Genomic DNA, 18,368 nt, shown 5'->3' with positions numbered 1-18,368 from the left:
GAAAAGATTCCTCTACTCGATCTCGACATTTTATCTAATTTATTTACTTCTATCCGTTCATTTTCGTTCGTCTTATGTGTTGTATTTTATTTTGAATTCGAGCCGATTTTGCGCTAGAGCGAAATTGCACTATGTTGCAATACCTCGTTAATTCGAAATTCTAATTATTATTTGAAATCGCTTCAAATTAATGTATTAGTCTGAATATAACGCAAACTGTATGTATTCGGTTGCTAACCGTCCTTTTTTGGAAAGTACAGTCTTTTAACCATTCAAATGTCCTTTATTTCGAAATAAATAAAAGGCTGAATGATGACATTTGGCATTATAACTCGAACAGCTGATAGCACTAAGTTTTTATTTCATAAGCAAATCAGCTGATTGTTCTAAACATTTTTTCAATTTATGATGATTCTATAGAAATTACTCCATTATTGAAATATATTTACTATCTTCGCAACATTTAAAGTCATCGATAATCTAATTTTTTCAAATGTTGATGAACTGAAAATTAAAAAAATTCCCTCATCATATCGGAGTTTTAGCTTATTTCTTAGGTTAATCGAAAATATATGCTTCGGCAGCTTCATTCTCCTCTAGGTCTTCAGCAGCTAAGCAATCAACATTAAATTATTGTTTTCTTTAGCAATTACATATTTAAAAGAACACTTAAACTTCCATGAAAATTCGACAATTGGCAAATAGTAAATTACGAGTCAAAATATTAGATATTTGTTGAAAGTATTGAAGAATCGAAGCAAAAAAAAAAAATTGAACACGGATGACCTTTTTAATGAATTCTAAAAAATCTTTTCTACATTTTAAAATGAACTTTTTTAATAAAATTCTAATAATTCGTCATCTGTGTTTAACGAGTCAATTATTACCTAAATTGCCGAGGTAAAAAAAATCAATTTAAGTTTTAATAAGTTGTTCGTTCACATGAATATTAATTCTAAAATTGTATTCTGACAATGCACACGATGATATTTTATCGAGCCTTCAGTCTAGTAGTAAATAAATATTTTTGTAATCTTTCATCTTATTTTTTAATGATACCTATAATAATAAAAAAAGAGATTAAATAAATATAATTTATGAGTGTACTTTATTGCGACTCAACAGAGTTGGCAGCCCCAAGGAGGATTAAAAGAAAAATATAAAAAAAAAGCTTTCATCTTTCTCTTTTCATAAAATGTCATTCTCACTTCCATCTAGATTGCTGAAAATGCAACATGTCTAAACATCTTTTTAATTTTGATTTAATTTATTTGATCTTCTCGTAGGTGGTCATGATCCATTCCCACGAGACTAAAGCTGCTGTTTTTTTATTATTATTTTTTCCGTAAATATCAGACTATCAGTAGATAGTATCTAGCTAAGAGTCGACCAGACTCATTTTGTATTGTCTTTCAATGTTTTATTAACATATGGTGAGGTAAAACATAATTCTTATATATGTAGCATTGCTTTGAACTAAGCCCCGAATATAATGAAAATGGATTTTGTGACGAACGGGTTTACGCGCGTCTGATGCAGAGGGCGTTATACGTCGTTATTCTTCCAAGAGTCGAGTTATGTAGAAACGTGGACTAACCTTGGGATAGTTATATATATAGGTATTTAGTCGGGGAGGTTCCTGACTGCAAGTCGTCTGCGTTGATAACAGCTTCCTCGTGCTCGGGAAACTGGCTCTGCGGTCGTCTTCTCGTTGAAGCACCGCTGGTCGGGTCACAGCAGCGGGAGGGGGGAGGCAGGAGACAAGATATTTAGGAATTTTTCCATGACAAATTCCTAAATAGCAACCACAGGTTGCAATATGGGAACTGGATATGGAAAAATTCGTAAATATCGGGTGTAGATACCGTGTGTGTGGACGACGCATTGAGAATTCCATCCCACTCGAACTATCATACTAACGCGCTCGAGTGTCAGATAATCCATATTTGCGATTTTCGTGGCAACATTTGTCTTGTGCGCGATCGCAATATGCTTATGGAGGATGAACGAATGAGACGACTGGCATGTTAATGCACGTGTTTATTATATGACAGCTGAAGACAGAGTGAGTAGCGGCTCTCCGAACCCAGCCGGGTTGGTCCCCACTCGCAGGAAGGCAACCAAACTCGACCATGTCATATAAGCGAGCCGCCACAGTACTAACGAGAACTTGAGTGCCAGATATTCCATATTTGCGATTTTATTTGCTTATATGTCGTATAAGCGAGCCGCCACAGGCACGAAATACACTCATAATTTACATTAAAATCCACGTGGATAACGACTTTAATGCCTCCCCTACGATTACTTAACTGAAATTCGTGATACATTTCTTTGACTTCATCATCAAAAGAAAAAAAAGAAGAAGAATTTAAATGTGGAAATGGTTTAGTCGAGTGTTGGCAAGCGTGGGAGTGCAACTGTGACGTGAGGGGCGCGGGGAGGACGAGGAGCCGGCTGTCGGCTGTCGGTGGAGGCTCGAAGGCCAGAAGCGCAGAGGACCAGAAGACCAGAAGACCAGAAGACCAGAAGACCGGAAGACCAGAAGACCGGAAGACCAGGAACTGATCCAGAGTCGAGCACGCACGAGTGGATGTTGAATGGAGGCACCCGAGCAAAGTCAAAGCCGCATCCGCAGCCGTTTGCCCCACAAGGCCAAGCGCAGACTCAAGGAAGTTAAGAGGAAGGCCAGACCAGGTGATGCTCATTCTTCCTTATCTATCCTAGATTCGACTCTTTCAACTCCTGCACACCTTACACCTTACGCTCGCACACATCACACATCACACTTTCGCACTTCTACCTCGAGCACAAAAGTCCAATTACATTCGGTAATGTACTTACTGATAAGCATACGAAAATGTTGAGGTCCTTTGTATTCAATTATTTTCATTTTTGTATAATATACTATATCTATGTATGTACATATAATTAATTTTGTTCTTGACCAATTTCATTTTACTTGAGATGATTATATTGATTGACTTAGTCTACGACATCTTATTATACACAGTACTAATTCTATCTTAAATGTAATACAAGTACATATGCATAAAATTTAAATTTAAAAAAAATACTTGGAATTAAAAAGTTAAAAAACAGATTAAAGTAAATCAATAAAATCTTGTGGGGAAATAAAATCCAATTACTACATTGATTATTTGTAATGAATGTGTGAAAATTGTTTTTGATTTGTCGTTTAATGCATTGAATTTTTGATTTGTTTCAGAACTACACGATAAATTATCATGGTCTGCTCTAAGTTTTGCCAATAATTTTGATAAATTTTTACAATTTAACGATAATGTAGAACGAATTAATATTAACGATGTTTCTCCGCAAGAGTTCATCGATAAGTACGAAAAAATTTATAAACCAGTCGTCATAACTGGAATCCAAGAAGAATGGAAAGCCAATCTCAAATGGACTCATGAGAAGTTAGCCAAAAAGTATAGGAATCAAAAATTTAAATGCGGAGAGGACAATGAAGGGTATAGCGTTAAAATGAAGATGAAATATTACATTGAATACATGAAGACTACGGTGGACGATAGTCCACTGTATATATTTGATAGCAGCTTCGGCGAACATCCGAGAAGGAAGAAGCTTCTGGCGGATTACGAAATCCCATTATATTTTCGAGACGATTTATTTAAATATTGTGGTGAAGAACGTCGACCACCTTATCGATGGTTCGTTATGGGGCCTCAACGATCTGGCACCGGTATACATATTGATCCACTCGGAACGAGCGCTTGGAATGCACTCGTCTTCGGCCATAAAAGATGGTGTCTCTTCCCGACTGACACTCCGCGAGAACTGATAAAGGTGACTAGTATTATCGGGGGTAAGCAACGTGACGAAGCTATAACTTGGTTCAATCTGATATATCCAAAGACTAAATTGGAGTCGTGGCCGCCACAGTATAAACCGGTAGATTTTATTTCTCACCTCAAAAGCTTTCTTAATTGATTTTCAAGAAATAAATTTTAAATATATGTTTCAGGTGGAAATCCATCAGAAACCTGGCGAAACCGTGTTCGTACCAGGGGGCTGGTGGCATGTAGTGCTCAATTTAGACGACACGGTTGCAGTCACTCAAAACTTCAGCAGTCGAACTAATTTTCCGGTAGTGTGGCATAAGACTGTTCGTGGACGTCCAAAATTATCCAAAAAGTGGTATAGGTCTTTATTGGCTAATGAGCCAGATTTGGCAAGACTGGCAAGCACCGTCGATCTAAATCAAGACACTGGCGTAGCTTCCGATAGCTCAAGTAATAGTAGTTCTTCCAGTAGCAGTGATAGTGAAAGTTCGTCTCGCAGTTCTAGCGAAGATGACAGCGGTCAAGAGAGTATCACAGCACACAAAAAGAAACGCAGGAAGAAAATGGTTTAAATATGTATGCCTTCATTATAAAATGCCTTAATTTTTTTAATAAGGAATGTTGTTTGAAATACTAAAAAAATATGTTTGTGTAATGAACTATGAGGCAAAGTTATCATTATTTTAATTATAAAACAAATAGTATTAAACTAAAAATTTTGTATACCCACATTATATGAATATATTCATTTATGGTCAGTAATTAATGTTTTATTTTTTTCCATCACTGTTTTTCCCAATTTTTTTACAATTTCGTGCTTACGTATGTAAAGAGAAATTAATATTCTACACAAGAGAACATTTTTTAGTACACAGAGAACATTTACATTTTTTACAAATAGTAACACCAATCTCCAATTATAAAAAAAAATCTAACATCTTACATTTGTATAGTTTTTTTCACGAATTATGTACTTAATTAGTATACAGGTTGTTATGAAGCAAAGTCTTGAATTTGATAGCTCATATAATTTAGAATATTTTGAGCCGTACATACCTGTTTAAAGTCTTGTTTTTTTTTTTTTTAATTACCAATGAAAGATTTTTAGTAAAAACACCAAAATTTCATAGTTCATTGCTAATACTGCCCAAGTTAAAAGAGATATATTGGGATGTTTATTTATTTATTTATTTTATTTTTACATACATATTTTTATACATACATATATACAAACATATACCAGGAAGGCTTAACAGGTAAACCCCAAATGCGCCTTCCTGGCTCACATATTGATTAATACATGTAAATCTGAACAATATCTGACATCTATGGTCAGATATTACAAACATCGTACGATTAATAACAATGAATAACTTATTCATGTAACAATACTCAATAATCATCCATAGAGACATCTATGGAGCAAATCAGACGAAACCTAAGAGATAATAATATTAACTCTGGGTTTTTTCGCAACAGAAAATTGGATAATAATGCCAATTTCACAGGAATCGTTTCAAATCAGAAAAATTGACAAATTCTGAAACGACCGACCTCGTCAAACCAAGGTCTGGCCAGCAATGAGACTCCAGCGAGGAGCGAACTCGTAACATATAGCACGATAGAATACAACACTTACAACTAGACCACACTTTTGCTTAATAATAATTATAATTTCATTACTAAAAATGAAATTTAAAAAACCACAAGACGACTGAGGTATGTGTGGCTCAAAATGTTCTAAATTATATGAGCTATCAACTCTTTAAGGCTTTGCGCTTAGCTTCATAACACCCTGCATATCATATATATGTATGTTATAGTACAATTGTTCACTCCCGTTCGTATAAGAACACGCTAGTTTGTTCTAGCACAAACTATTGGTTTTAGTTAACAGTCAAAAGCTATCTTCAAATAGACCCACCAGGTGTCGCATGAAAGTTTTATTGGTCAAGACGCCCATTAATTAAGGGGGAAATCCTATGGAAACCACATCACAACGTTGCTATAATTCCCGTATCCACTAATTTTTAAAATATTGTAACCCAGCGTAAGCATACATATGTAGAGGATGGGACAAAAGATTGACTATACTTATTATGCCTAATAGTCTGTGCATAAACAATTTTGTTCTTTTGTGTACACTATAACTGGCCAGATTGGTTTGTATATGAACAAACTAGTATGTTCATGATTGAACGAATTGTATATACAGTTATACTGTAACACAGGCCTGGGCAAACCGCGGCCCGCCGTATATTTTGGTGCGGCCCGCGAGCAAAATTCAAAGAAAGTTTACTTTTTTCTGATATAAAATTTTTTTTGTTGATTTATTAAATGTTTTATCGTTTCTGACATAAGATACAATTCGAATTTGGGCCAAACTAGACTACAAACTTTAATGAGCAATTATCATCAATATTAGAATCGATCACATGGTACTCGATAGCTCTCGACGAAAGTAATGATCGAAAAGATACTGCACAGTTATTAAATTTCATACGCGGATGTAGCTATAAATTTGAAATTATTGAAGAGAATCATTGTCATTGGAATCACTTAAAGATCAAATTTTATCCAGGATAAAATTTGCAAAAATTGTCCTGATTACAATTTAATTATAATTCATTGTATTATACATCAACAAGTATTGTACTAAAATGTGTTAAAAGTGTGAACATGTGACATCTTGTATTATTAAACTTATTTAATACGATCGAGTGGCTTGAAACACAGACAATTCATTGCTTTTCTTCAAGATATTGAATCTGAGTTTACAGATATTATTTATCATAATCATATTCGATGGCTTAGCCTAGGAAAAATACTTCGGCGAGTATGGGATACAAAAGAAGAAAAAAAAATTTAAAAATGAAAAATATTATCGACTTTCCCGAATTAACTGATAATGACTGGCTGTGTGATTTTGCATTTACTTTGGACATCGTGACAAATTTAAATATTTTCAACACAGTGTTCCAAGGGGAAAATTTATATGTCCATGATATGGTGAAAAGTTTGAATGAATTTAAATTAAAACTACGACTGTTTCTTAACCATAAACGGGTAGACCACTTTTCAACCAAGAAATTGCTGAATATACCAGAAAATAAATTTGAAGAATATGTTGAAATTATCAACGATTTAAGTGTTGAGTTTCCATGAAGATTAGGCGACTTCCGAAAAATTGAGATAGGCTTGGCAATTGTACGAAATCAATTGCAATATATATATTGATAGCGTATCGACGGAGTTATAAATTAAGATTATATAATTACAGTGGAATGCTGATTTAAGGAAAATACACCGCCATGAAGAAATTTGAAAAATTTTACAACGCCCTTAAAGTAAAGTAAATTTTACAACCAACTTAGAGATTTTGCTCAAAAAATGCTGGTAGTTTTTTGATCAACCTACATATGTAAACAAACATTTTCAATCATTAATATCAATAAGAATTTTTTACAATCAAGAATCACAGATGAAAAAATACAAGCATTTTTATAAATTTTTTTCTGAAATAAAAAAACTTAAAGATATAAAACAGTTTCATTCGTCAAATTAAATAATTTTTTTGTATGAAATTTAAAAAAAATTATGTTTTAATTCCTTTCACGATAATGAATAATGTATATCTAAAAATAGTATTTTACTTGCGGCCCGCCACTCAGTTTTAATTTCTAATGTGGCCCTTCATCCAAAAAGTTTGCCCAGACCTGCTGTCACATATATTGTTTAAGTAAGGTATCTGATGCAACAAACTTCACTTTTGGGAGTTCTTATCATGGCAATTCAAATGTAAATTTAGACGATTCTTTTGACTAAAGCATTTTGAACAGACTTTACATTGAAATGGTTTTTTTGCATTGTGATATTTCATATGTCGCAATAATTCAGCATTCCTCACAAAACATTTTGAACATAATTCACATTTGAAAGATTTCTCCCCATTGTGACGTTTCAGGTGCAATTCTAAATTACCCCGTTGTACAAAAGATTTCGAGCAGACATCACATATATAAGATTTTTCGCCCGTGTGATATTTCATATGTAATTTTAAGTATCTACTTTCACCGAAACCCTTCGAACATATTTCACACTTGAAAGGTTTATTACCGCTGTGACGCTTCGTATGTAATATTAATTCATATTTCCTTGCAAAGCATTTTGGACATGACTGGCATTTGAAAGACTTTTCCCCAGTGTGAAGTCTCATATGTCGTAGTAATTCGCCATTCCTTACAAATAATTTCGAACAGGTAACACATTTGAAAGACTTCTTCCCATTATGATACTTCATGTGTAATTTTAATTCACAGTTTTGTACAAAGCACTTTGAACATATCTTACATTTGAACAGATTCTCTTCGGTGTGAAATCTCATATGTATTTTGAAGGCAATGTTAGTCACAAAATTTTTTGAACATACAGTACAATGATTTAAAATTGTTTTTTTTTTTTTCATCTGAAAAATAGGAAATATTAATATGTATTATCTTATATGTATAAATGTTAAAATGTTAATATCAATTAATAAGGAATAATTTCAAATATTACCAATGAACGTTTTCCGACATTATCACACTGTTCTTCACACATCGAAAGCTCGATGTTTGGAATACTTTTCTCTAGATTTGATTGAAGATTTATTTCATTTACTCTAATTTGTTCTGAATCATTTTCATTTAAGCATATCGTACGTTTTTCATCGTAAGGCATTGAATCTGGATCACAAGGCTCATTTTCCCACACTAAATCATCGAGTAAAACTTCTTCGACCTTAATATCCAAACATTTGGTCAGTCTTATCTCTTTATCATTTTGAATACACATATTTTTAAAAACGAATAGGGCATCTAAGTTTGATTCACACGTCGAGCATATCGTATCGGGCAGGTTGTCATATTTTTTCACCTAGAAGACAAATATCCTATTATCGAATTGACGACAGATGTAAGGCCTTGTTCATAGTCTCGACAATGTCGCTGCGACAAAGTCGCAGAAGTGTCGCGTAGTGTCGTTGTTCATACTAATGTCAAATAGTGTTCATAGTCGATGAACGATAATCGATGTTCCGCGTCACGGCGATGTCGCGGAACTCGTGACTCAGTGTATTTTGTATTAAGCGCCGCAATTTTGTACATACCATCGCGACACGCGACATTATCACCCGAGGTTCTGATTGAAATTGACGTATTGTTTCGTTCAAGAATGTTTGACGGAGAAGCTTTTATTTCTGCATTGGAAGAGGGACCTGCTTTGTACGATTTGAGCAATGAAAGATATCGTAATCGTGATATGAAAATAAAAGCAACATTTCAGAACCGCAAACTGTGAATGAAAATAGAAATACACCAACTGGTACTAAACGAAAAAATTACTTTGAGGAAAACTTATTAACTATTTTAAAGAATAAGAAAACCAACGAAGAAAAAAATGATAGTGACGTTTGTTTTTGTTGTAGTGACTTGAAAAAGTTGCCACTTCGGTCAAAAAATACAGTTAAATTACAGTTCTTGCAAGCTATGAACCAAGCGACACTTGGTTTGGAGGATATCAAGAGCATAATTTTAGCCAGTTTATAATTTTAGGGCAATCAATTTTAATATTTCCTTCAAAATTCATCATGGGTATGGTCAGCTACACTTCTCTTGACCACAGGAGGAGTGTTGCCCTCATCAAGTTCTTATTTTCCATATTTAGAGGCTGTATCTCCTGTCTGTCTATCCTGGCTGAGTTGGGCCTTCATGCTCCAGAGAGTGTGATATGGACCCGCCATCGTCCCCTTTTTCACACTCCTTTGGCTAGAGCTGTGGCATTTAGTTATTCTCCCATTCCTCGCGGCCTCCGTTTCTTAAATTCACTGGATGGTGCCATTGACATTTGTCACGTCTCTCTTCATTCTCTGTACCATTTCCTAAGTTATGGAGGTCGCGACCATTTAGAAAGGTTGAGCTAGTGTTTTTAATTATGATTTTATTATGATTTCATGTTTTATTTAGTTATCCTTTCCTTATTTAATTTGTATATTTGTATATATAGTTTGTTTATTTAACTTGTATTTTTTCCTATTGTACTTCTTAATCTTTTTAGCACACTGGTCGCTTTGGAGCAATCTGTTAGACGAGTGTGCTTGATTAATTGATTTTGTAAAATAAAATAAAATAAATAAATAAATAAAAATATGAACTACTTACATACATATATAATGTTCGCATTAGGGTTTCTGACCCGGGTCGACCCGGGACAGATATTCACAGAATTTTTTGTTGTCCCGTGTCCCGGGAATTCTTATCTTTAATCCCGGGAATTGGATTTAAAAAAATCTTGAAAACATACAACATTCACGACTGCACGAAGGGAAATAATAAATCAAATACACTAAGAATCGTAAAATATTAAAATCGAAGAAAGAAGAAGCCTAAAACTGATTTTTTTAACACAAATTTTAAATAATTCTGATTTTATTCCAAACAAAACCAAAAAATAACCTCGACTTTCAAAAATAAATTAAAATATACATGCTGACAGGAGAAAAAACCAATAATTTAAAATAAGAAGAGGTTAGTAAAAATTGTTTTCGTCCCTTTTAACAATAAAGCCAACTTCGACCGAAACTGAAAGAGATTTTTCCATTGCTGGAAATTTTTTTACCAAATCTAGAATTAGACTTTCAGATTCTCATTTAAATATTTTAGTATTTTTAAGAAGCTACTTTAAATAAGTTCACTTTTATAATTACATTTTCCAAGTTAATGGATATATTATGTATTGTTTTGTAAATAAATAATTTTTTTTTTTATTAATAAAAAATATATTAAATTGAAAAAAAATTTTTTTACATGTGTCCCGATATCCCGGGAATCCCGGGAACGATCCCTGCCTCCGTCCCGTGTCCCGGGAATTGAAAAAGTCCGGGAAATCAGAAACCCTAGTTCGCATGTCAACAACGCCATTGAATCAAATTCAAAGAAAACATGTTTTTATTTTGTTCAATAAAAAAAAATCTATTTTTTGAACAAAATATGTTGAATTCATATAAGAATCTATATACAATTTCGAAATAGACTTTGTATATATGTATGTATGTAAATTTTGGTTCGTAGAATCCGTGACGTCATCGAAAAAATATTTTTTTTTACGACGAGAATATCGATTTCGATTTCGACAAAATCCATCGTGCAACTGGATAATTTTACGACGCAGTCGTGACGCGGACAAAATAATTTTTTAACGACATTGTCGTCGCAGCGACATTGTCGAGACTATGAACAAGGCCTAAAAGTAATATTTAACAAATACATGTAAGTATAATATTCAAATTTACTTATAACAGTCTTTTTAGCGTCATTATTATGAACTTTACCATTTTTTCAGTAAGCTAAACGACTGACCTGTATCTGACAGCAGCTCCGAATGTGTTTAGCTCGCAAGTCTAAATTTTCATAAATAGGTATAGAAGACTCGGCTGATAGAGAACATAGACAAAGCCGACACTCCATCGAGTCAAACTTTTAAGCTCTATTATCTGACTATTGAAGGTACTAAGTGTCAAAGTTGACAGATGACACACATTGATACCAACTGTGTCATTTCGTTAACACCGTTTATTTGGATACAGTGAGCCATTTTGTACGTATCACTATTGATATTATTGGCAATAAAACCCCTTTTTGGTGATGGCTTTTGATTTATAATTACGAATCCTTAATTTTTACCATTGAAAATAATAAGTGTCATAGCCTACGTCCACACTACCGATATCTACACCGGATATTTTACATATCCAGTTCCCATATTGCAACCTGTGGTTGCTATTTAGGAACTGGTTATGGAAAATTTCGTAAATATCGGGTGTAGAACCGTGTGTGTGGACGACGCCATATTGACAGTTGACGCACGTTGATACCAATTGTATTTTCATGGAACCTAAAATACAATAATATTCCGGTTCGGTGATTACTAGTCAAATGTGAACCTGTCACAGGACAACTGGTCGCTCTAGATCGGTCACTCGTGATCATCCGTCACGCTAAAACTGGTCACGAGAAAACTAGTCACACGCTAAAACTGGTCACGAGAAAACTAGTCACACGCTAAAACTGGTCACGAGAAAACTGGTCACACGCTAAAACTGGTCACGAGAAAACTGGTCACACGCTAAAACTGGTCACGAGAAAATTGATCACCCGCTAAAACTGGTCACGAGAAAACTGGTCACACCCAAAAATTTAAAATTGGTCACACAAACAAAAATATTCTCAAATACTTTTTATTTACGAAATTTTTACTATTATCGACTAGACATATGTTCGAGCCAAAGGCCCTCGTGGCCGTTGTTTGTGGTCTTCGTGAGGAGTTCTTTTTTACATATAATTACTATTGTAACAAGTGAACATAAATAGAACATAAAGGATCCGGATTACTAACACAATCAGTGTTTTCATAGACCTCCCCGCGGTGAATTAAGATTAAATTTTGATTTGACATTCGAACTGTCAAAGTGAAATGAACGCAAAAGCGATTTCCAACCTTCTCGGATGCGAGCGATGCGAACGTCAGATGGGCTGACAGATGCCCGCGAACTCCTCGCGAAGACCACAAACAACGGCCACGAGGGCCTTTGGCTTGCACATATGTCTAGTCGATAATAATAAAAATTTCGTAAATAAAAAGTATTTGAGAATATTTTTGTTTGTGTGACCAATTTAAAATTTTTGGGTGTGACCAGTTTCAGCGTGTGACCAGTTTTAGCGGGTGACCAGTTTTCTCGTGACCAGTTTTAGCGTGTGACCAGTTTTCTCGTGACCAGTTTTAGCGTGTGACTAGTTTTCTCGTGACCAGTTTTAGCGTGTGACTAGTTTTCTCGTGACCAGTTTTAGCGTGACGGATGATCACGAGTGACCGATCTAGAGCGACCAGTTGTCCTGTGACAGGTTCACATTTGACTAGTAGTCCCTTTACCAATATTCCATCACTTGTCGAATATCAACAGGCGATGGAAAATAATTAATGTAATTTAAAATTATTAATTCGTTAAACTGAATTATGAAAATCATTTTCACCTTGAAAATTTTATATTTTTATATTTCTCGAAATTTAGATATGTTCCAAAAAATAAAAAGTAACCACTGTGTCTAACACCTTTACGCGTGGAAATGGTTCCCACGTTGGGACGCAAAGATGGCGTACAGGTGTCCTCCAGGAACACGTTCTAAAGGGAAACCGTGGACTGACTTGGAATTTGTCATTATCTATCGTAGGAGTTCTCCTGGTTTCTGGCTGTTCCGTTAACAGCGGTGTATGAAGAAAGCGGGAGCTCCAGAAACTGTACATCTACTACTAAGCTCGACCGCACGTGGTTGAAGGCTGGGGCCCGAGATGTGATCTCGCGACTGCCTCAGGTGAAGGTCCGGTAAGAAGAGAGGCGTCTGGGACGGAAGATCTGACTCGACCGTCTCCGAAGAAAGTCGAATGAAGAGAGCTCGTCTGCCCATGCTCGCACGCAGATCTATGTCCGTGGAGTGGGGGTAGAAGGATGCCAACCGAACCATTGGTATTGCTGCCAACTGAAGGGACGATGAGGAGGAGGTAGTGTTACTTCACTTACCCAGTTTGGAATTAATAAGATACATACATTTTTGTTTTTTCAACGTTTCTAATAGAAAAAAAAATTTAAGTTTTAAAAAATTCTCGTCCCCCCCCTCCTCTCCCGATCGAGATCTCTGTTGTACAAACAGTAAATATAATAAAATAATCTTAAGTTAGGTCCCCAATATCAACAATTTTATACTATAAACCTTGTCTCTAGTTCACATCTCATTCAAGTCGAGCACAAATACAATACTGGCTTGCTACTGCAATACTAATCTGCGCAACTTAATAGAGGAAAAATAAATAGAGCATATTATAGCACCTATACCTAATTAAGAGGAACCCCAACTTTGGACTCCTGCGAACATGTTGTAAAGGTTATACATATGTCCGAGGTGAACAATTTAAATCTAGTACAATCTCGCACAATTTGAGACATCTGATCACCATATTTATTGGCTATATGTAAATTATCGGTCTCCGTGACGAGCCAGAATGTTAAATTACAGAAAACGCAAATATCAGAAGGCAAAGATCGAAAATCGAAAGATCTTAAGTCGAAAGATCAAAAAAAAAAGGGTGCATGGTAAACGGTACATACTCACTTAATTTGCGCGAGCAGGATACAACAGGAACAAGAGGAACAGGCTTTTCCTCCCGTATTAATGTGCGCGCGTAGAATATTTTTTAAGATCTTTCGATTTTCGATCTTTGCCTTCCGATATTTGAGTTTTCTGTAATTTAACATTCCGGCTCGTCACATAGACCCGTAAATTATGTCACATTTCTTCTACAGAGTGAGGGCAACTCCCATATAAATTTTAGTCGATTTATTTATGTTTTTACTAAATTAATTGATGTGAAATCACATACATATGTACTCTACTTATAAAAAGTAAGATATTGGAAAATTGAAAACGAATTTTATAGAATTTGTGTAATAGTTTATTCATTTCCCAATAAATAAAAATCATTTCAACAATATTTTTAAAATTCATATGTATATCTATCTATATAAAAAATATTTTTTGTTTATGTGTTTTTGTGTAAATATTTATTTATGATTGCTTGCTATGAAAACCCAGTTTTCAGTCTTGGATTACCAAATTAGTATAGCTTATAACCCTAGCTTAGACCGTAGATGATTTTTGGAAGTCATTTGAAAGCATTTTTTTCCAACTTTCATTCGCTCAATGTATAGGAATAAAATGTAATAAATGGTACTAATTCAAATAGCATATAATGGACCATAAAACAAATTAATGAATATTTGACTACCCATTAAAAACATTTCCAAGGTATTTATCTTTTTGTAACACTTGTTTCTCCAATGTGAAATTTCATATGTTGTTTCAAAATTGGATTTGTTATAAAACATTTTGAGCAGATTTCACATTTGAAAGGTTTTTCCCCACGGTGACGTTTCAGATGAAGTTCTAAGTTTTCGCGTCTACCGAAGCATTTCGAACATATATTACATTCAAAAGATTTGTTAGCGTCGTGACGCTTTGTATGATATATTAATTCCCATTTCTTTGTAAAAGATTTTGAACAGATATCGCATTTAAATGGTTTTTCACCTTCGTGCCACTTTTTATGTAGATTTAGTATACATTTTTTTGTAAATATTTCTGAACAGACTTTACATGTGAAAGAGTTTTCTCCAACGTTAAATTTCATGTGTTGCATTAATTCACCTTTCCTTACAAACAGTTTCGAACAGAACTCGCATTTGAACGATTTCTCCCCGTTGTGATATTTCATATGTAATGTTAATTCACTCTTTTTTACAAAGCATTTTGAACAGAGTTCACATTTGAAAGGTTTTTCCCCATTGTGGCGTTTCAGATGCTGTTCCAAATTACACCGTTGGACAAAACATTTTGAGCAGACTTCACATTTAAAAGATCTTTCGCCTATGTGATGTTTCATGTGACGCTTTAAATATCTACTTTCAACAAAATCTTTTGAACAGAACTCACATTTAAAACGTTTATCACCATCGTGTCGATTCATATGGACTTTTAATTCACAGTTTTTTACAAAACACTTTGAACACAAATGGCAATTGAATAGTTTTCCTCCAGTGTGATATCTCATGTGTATGTTTAATGCATTTTTGGTCATAAAGCTTTCTGAACACTCTGTACACTGATTTAAAACAGCTTTATCTCCATAAATCTACGAAAAAAAAAATATCATAAAAGACACTTCCCGATATTAAAAGCTATAACTTTAATAATGATTCATTTTAAATAATCTAAGATATGTGTATCCACATTACCGTTGAACATTTTTCTCCAGTATTATGTTGTTCTTTGCTTAATGTAAGCTCGTTTATTTCAGGACAATTTTTTCCAACATCATTTTGTTGAAATATATTTTCCCTTCCTCGTATTGCACTGTTTTCGTTTACACAACTTAAACGTTTTTCATTGTGCAATGTGGAAATTGGTTCATGGCTTTCATTTTCCCAATCTAAATCATCAAGTAAAACTTCCTCCACTTTAACATCCACGCATTTGGTCGATCTAAGTCTTATCGTTGAATCATTTTTAATACAAATTTGTTTAAAATCGTTTAATAACTTCAAGTTGGATTCGCACAGCGAGCATATTGCATCTGACAACCCATCGTGTTCATCAATCTATAAATAAAGTAAATTATAATATACTTTTGATGAATGAACTACTTCAACTGGCACTACATAGTAACACGATTTGGTGAGAAACTAGCCTGTAGCTGACAGCATCTCGAAATATGTTTGATCAATGAGTTCGAATTTCCATAAATTGACACAAAAGATCCAACTGATAAAGAACATAGGCAAAGCCGGCACTCCATCATCATTTGCATCAATCTCAAAAACCCAACAAGTTTCCTTACAATTGTCACGTTGACAGTCAATAAACAGAAACACCAATTGAATCATTTCATTTATACCATGAATGTTATGACATAATAATTACCCCTAGACGCGCTAAAAAGGTTAATAATTATTCATTAAGAGGGCTGTACACCCGAAACCTTAATTTTGTTGCCGTTCCTTTCTTCGATATATATATTGAGTGAATGCCACAATATATATCAATATATATACATATGTATATTTAGTGAATGTGACAGTTTCGCTTCGACCAGATAATACGTATTTTAAATCGACAAAATCGAGGTTTCGTATTCTCCTATTTTCTCCTCCAAAACTGAACCAATATTTAAAAAAAATTCATCATCGGTATGAGAAAGATATTTTCTGTGCAACTATGCACGTATTTTTTTTTAAATCGACCGTTAAATAAGCACGCTGGACTCTTTTCGTGGGTGTAAAAAAGAGGCGATTTTATAGATGTTTGGCGGCTCCTAGCTCCTATAAAAAATAACTAATCAAAAAAATAAAACGATAGATGCATCCCAATGGTGGATATCCATAGCATATTAAAAAATAATTTCTCTAGTGCCATAATTGAGGAAGGGAGAAGTCTAATACGTTTGTATTAGACTTCTCTTTTCTTTTCGATAAGGCGCTGGTGTTCAGCCCTCTAAATAATGCTAATTCATCTGTGTAGTTGTTAGTTTGTGGTAACATTGGAATTGTTTAAAGTTGAATTAATTTAAATTCGTTCTTCAACTAAAATTTGCGTTCACAACGCCTAAATCAATTTTCGACTAAACTTGATAAATCATTCAAATAATGAAAAAGCGTTTGCGGAAATCATGTGTTGTTTAGATCAGGGGTCCCTACCAATTTTGGGAAATGGGCCGGTTCGGAATTTCAAAATGAATGGTGGGCCGTGTGAAAAAAATCTAATTGGAATCTAGTTTGAACAAATTTGCACATGTGTAATAATCAGACTTAGGTGGTGAGGGTACTGCCATAAAATAACAATAGACCGCTTTAATATTGCTGGACAGACTGGGATATTTGTGAATCCAAGTCAATCGTTTTTTATCATTTTTCCAATTTATCTGATTTCATTGTTGAAACGGTTCCTTCGTCAAATTATCAAAAATCATCCTACCCGCTGTCACAAATATCTGAATTTGATTAATGTACAAGTCTAAATCTATGGATTAATTCATTAATTAATTAATTGTTAATTTCGTGTAAAAATAACAATATATTTTTATTTATTTTGTTGGGAAAATAAACAGTTTATTGATAAAAGTTTATTATACAAAATTGATAAAATAACATAATTATTTTAAGAAAAACCATTAATAAATTTCAAATAAAGGTAAAAAAAGAAAAATTTAAACATTTAAAATAAAAAATAAAAATAACAATGGAGTAACATAACGCTGAGCAACAAAAAATCACGTTTTTGAGTTACCAGAGCGGAGACTAACCAATCTTTACTTTAGTTTGACCCACTAAATTTGAATATGATAATGATTTTTGTTGGTTAGTGATCTTTTACGAGATATGAGCGTTTAAAAAATGCGCGATTTTTACAGTTTTTTGGCTTTTGCGGTCTTTAACTCAAAATCTAGTATTGTCGTGCCTATAGTGAGTATTGGAATCAAAAGTTAGAAGTTTTTTCTATTTATTGTAGTTTTTTAATGTTTTAAAATACTTATAATTAATTGTCTAGCGAATTTTAAAAGCCAAAAATATATTTTTTTTCCCCGTGCTATGTTGCGTTTATTTGGCCACTTTTCTTATAGATCTATGCCCAGTAAACACGAATCTGGTAATAAAAAATGTTGAATGGCTCGAGATTCGGAGATATGTGTTTTTTAAATCGCGTGATTTTTCTATATCTTCTCAAAATCTGTCAATTTCCTGTTCAAAATGAATATTGGAATCTATAGTCGGGTATTTTATCTTTCTTTTGTAGTAATTTTCAGATTTAAAATCTCTCTAAAGATACTGTATCTTCAAATAGTCGATAATTCGTAGATATTGTATCTACAAATAGCCACATCCTTGAAGAAATACATCTGGCAGTC

The 18,368-nt window shown here is 33.9% G+C and overlaps 3 protein-coding genes across 3 annotated transcripts; 1 reads left to right on the top strand and 2 right to left on the bottom strand.

Moving 5' to 3' along the window:
- Positions 1-2,054: 2,054 nt before the first annotated feature.
- On the top strand, positions 2,055-4,587 carry JMJD6 (Bifunctional arginine demethylase and lysyl-hydroxylase PSR). Its single transcript, XM_077440041.1, has 3 exons — positions 2,055-2,697; positions 3,230-3,933; positions 4,007-4,587. The coding sequence occupies exons 1-3, from the start codon at positions 2,601-2,603 to the stop codon at positions 4,394-4,396; spliced, it is 1,191 nt and encodes a 396-aa protein (XP_077296167.1). The 5' UTR covers positions 2,055-2,600; the 3' UTR covers positions 4,397-4,587.
- A 437-nt stretch (positions 4,588-5,024) lies between these two features.
- LOC143918258 (uncharacterized) lies at positions 5,025-11,426 on the bottom strand. Its single transcript, XM_077440042.1, has 3 exons — positions 11,219-11,426; positions 8,382-8,738; positions 5,025-8,289 (listed from the first exon to the last, which is right to left on the bottom strand). The coding sequence occupies exons 1-3, from the start codon at positions 11,324-11,326 to the stop codon at positions 7,588-7,590; spliced, it is 1,167 nt and encodes a 388-aa protein (XP_077296168.1). The 5' UTR covers positions 11,327-11,426; the 3' UTR covers positions 5,025-7,587.
- Positions 11,427-14,344: 2,918 nt separating this feature from the next.
- On the bottom strand, positions 14,345-16,342 carry LOC143917957 (uncharacterized). The gene is made up of 3 exons (XM_077439592.1): positions 16,155-16,342; positions 15,703-16,065; positions 14,345-15,599 (listed from the first exon to the last, which is right to left on the bottom strand). Exons 1-3 carry the CDS (start codon positions 16,272-16,274, stop codon positions 14,721-14,723), a joined length of 1,362 nt encoding a protein of 453 aa, XP_077295718.1. The 5' UTR covers positions 16,275-16,342; the 3' UTR covers positions 14,345-14,720.
- Positions 16,343-18,368: the final 2,026 nt, after the last annotated feature.

This window comes from Arctopsyche grandis, chromosome 10 (genome assembly GCF_051622035.1).
Source record: "Arctopsyche grandis isolate Sample6627 chromosome 10, ASM5162203v2, whole genome shotgun sequence".
NCBI classification, from domain to species: domain Eukaryota; kingdom Metazoa; phylum Arthropoda; class Insecta; order Trichoptera; family Hydropsychidae; genus Arctopsyche; species Arctopsyche grandis.
This window is presented reverse-complemented; position numbering and strand designations above follow the sequence as displayed.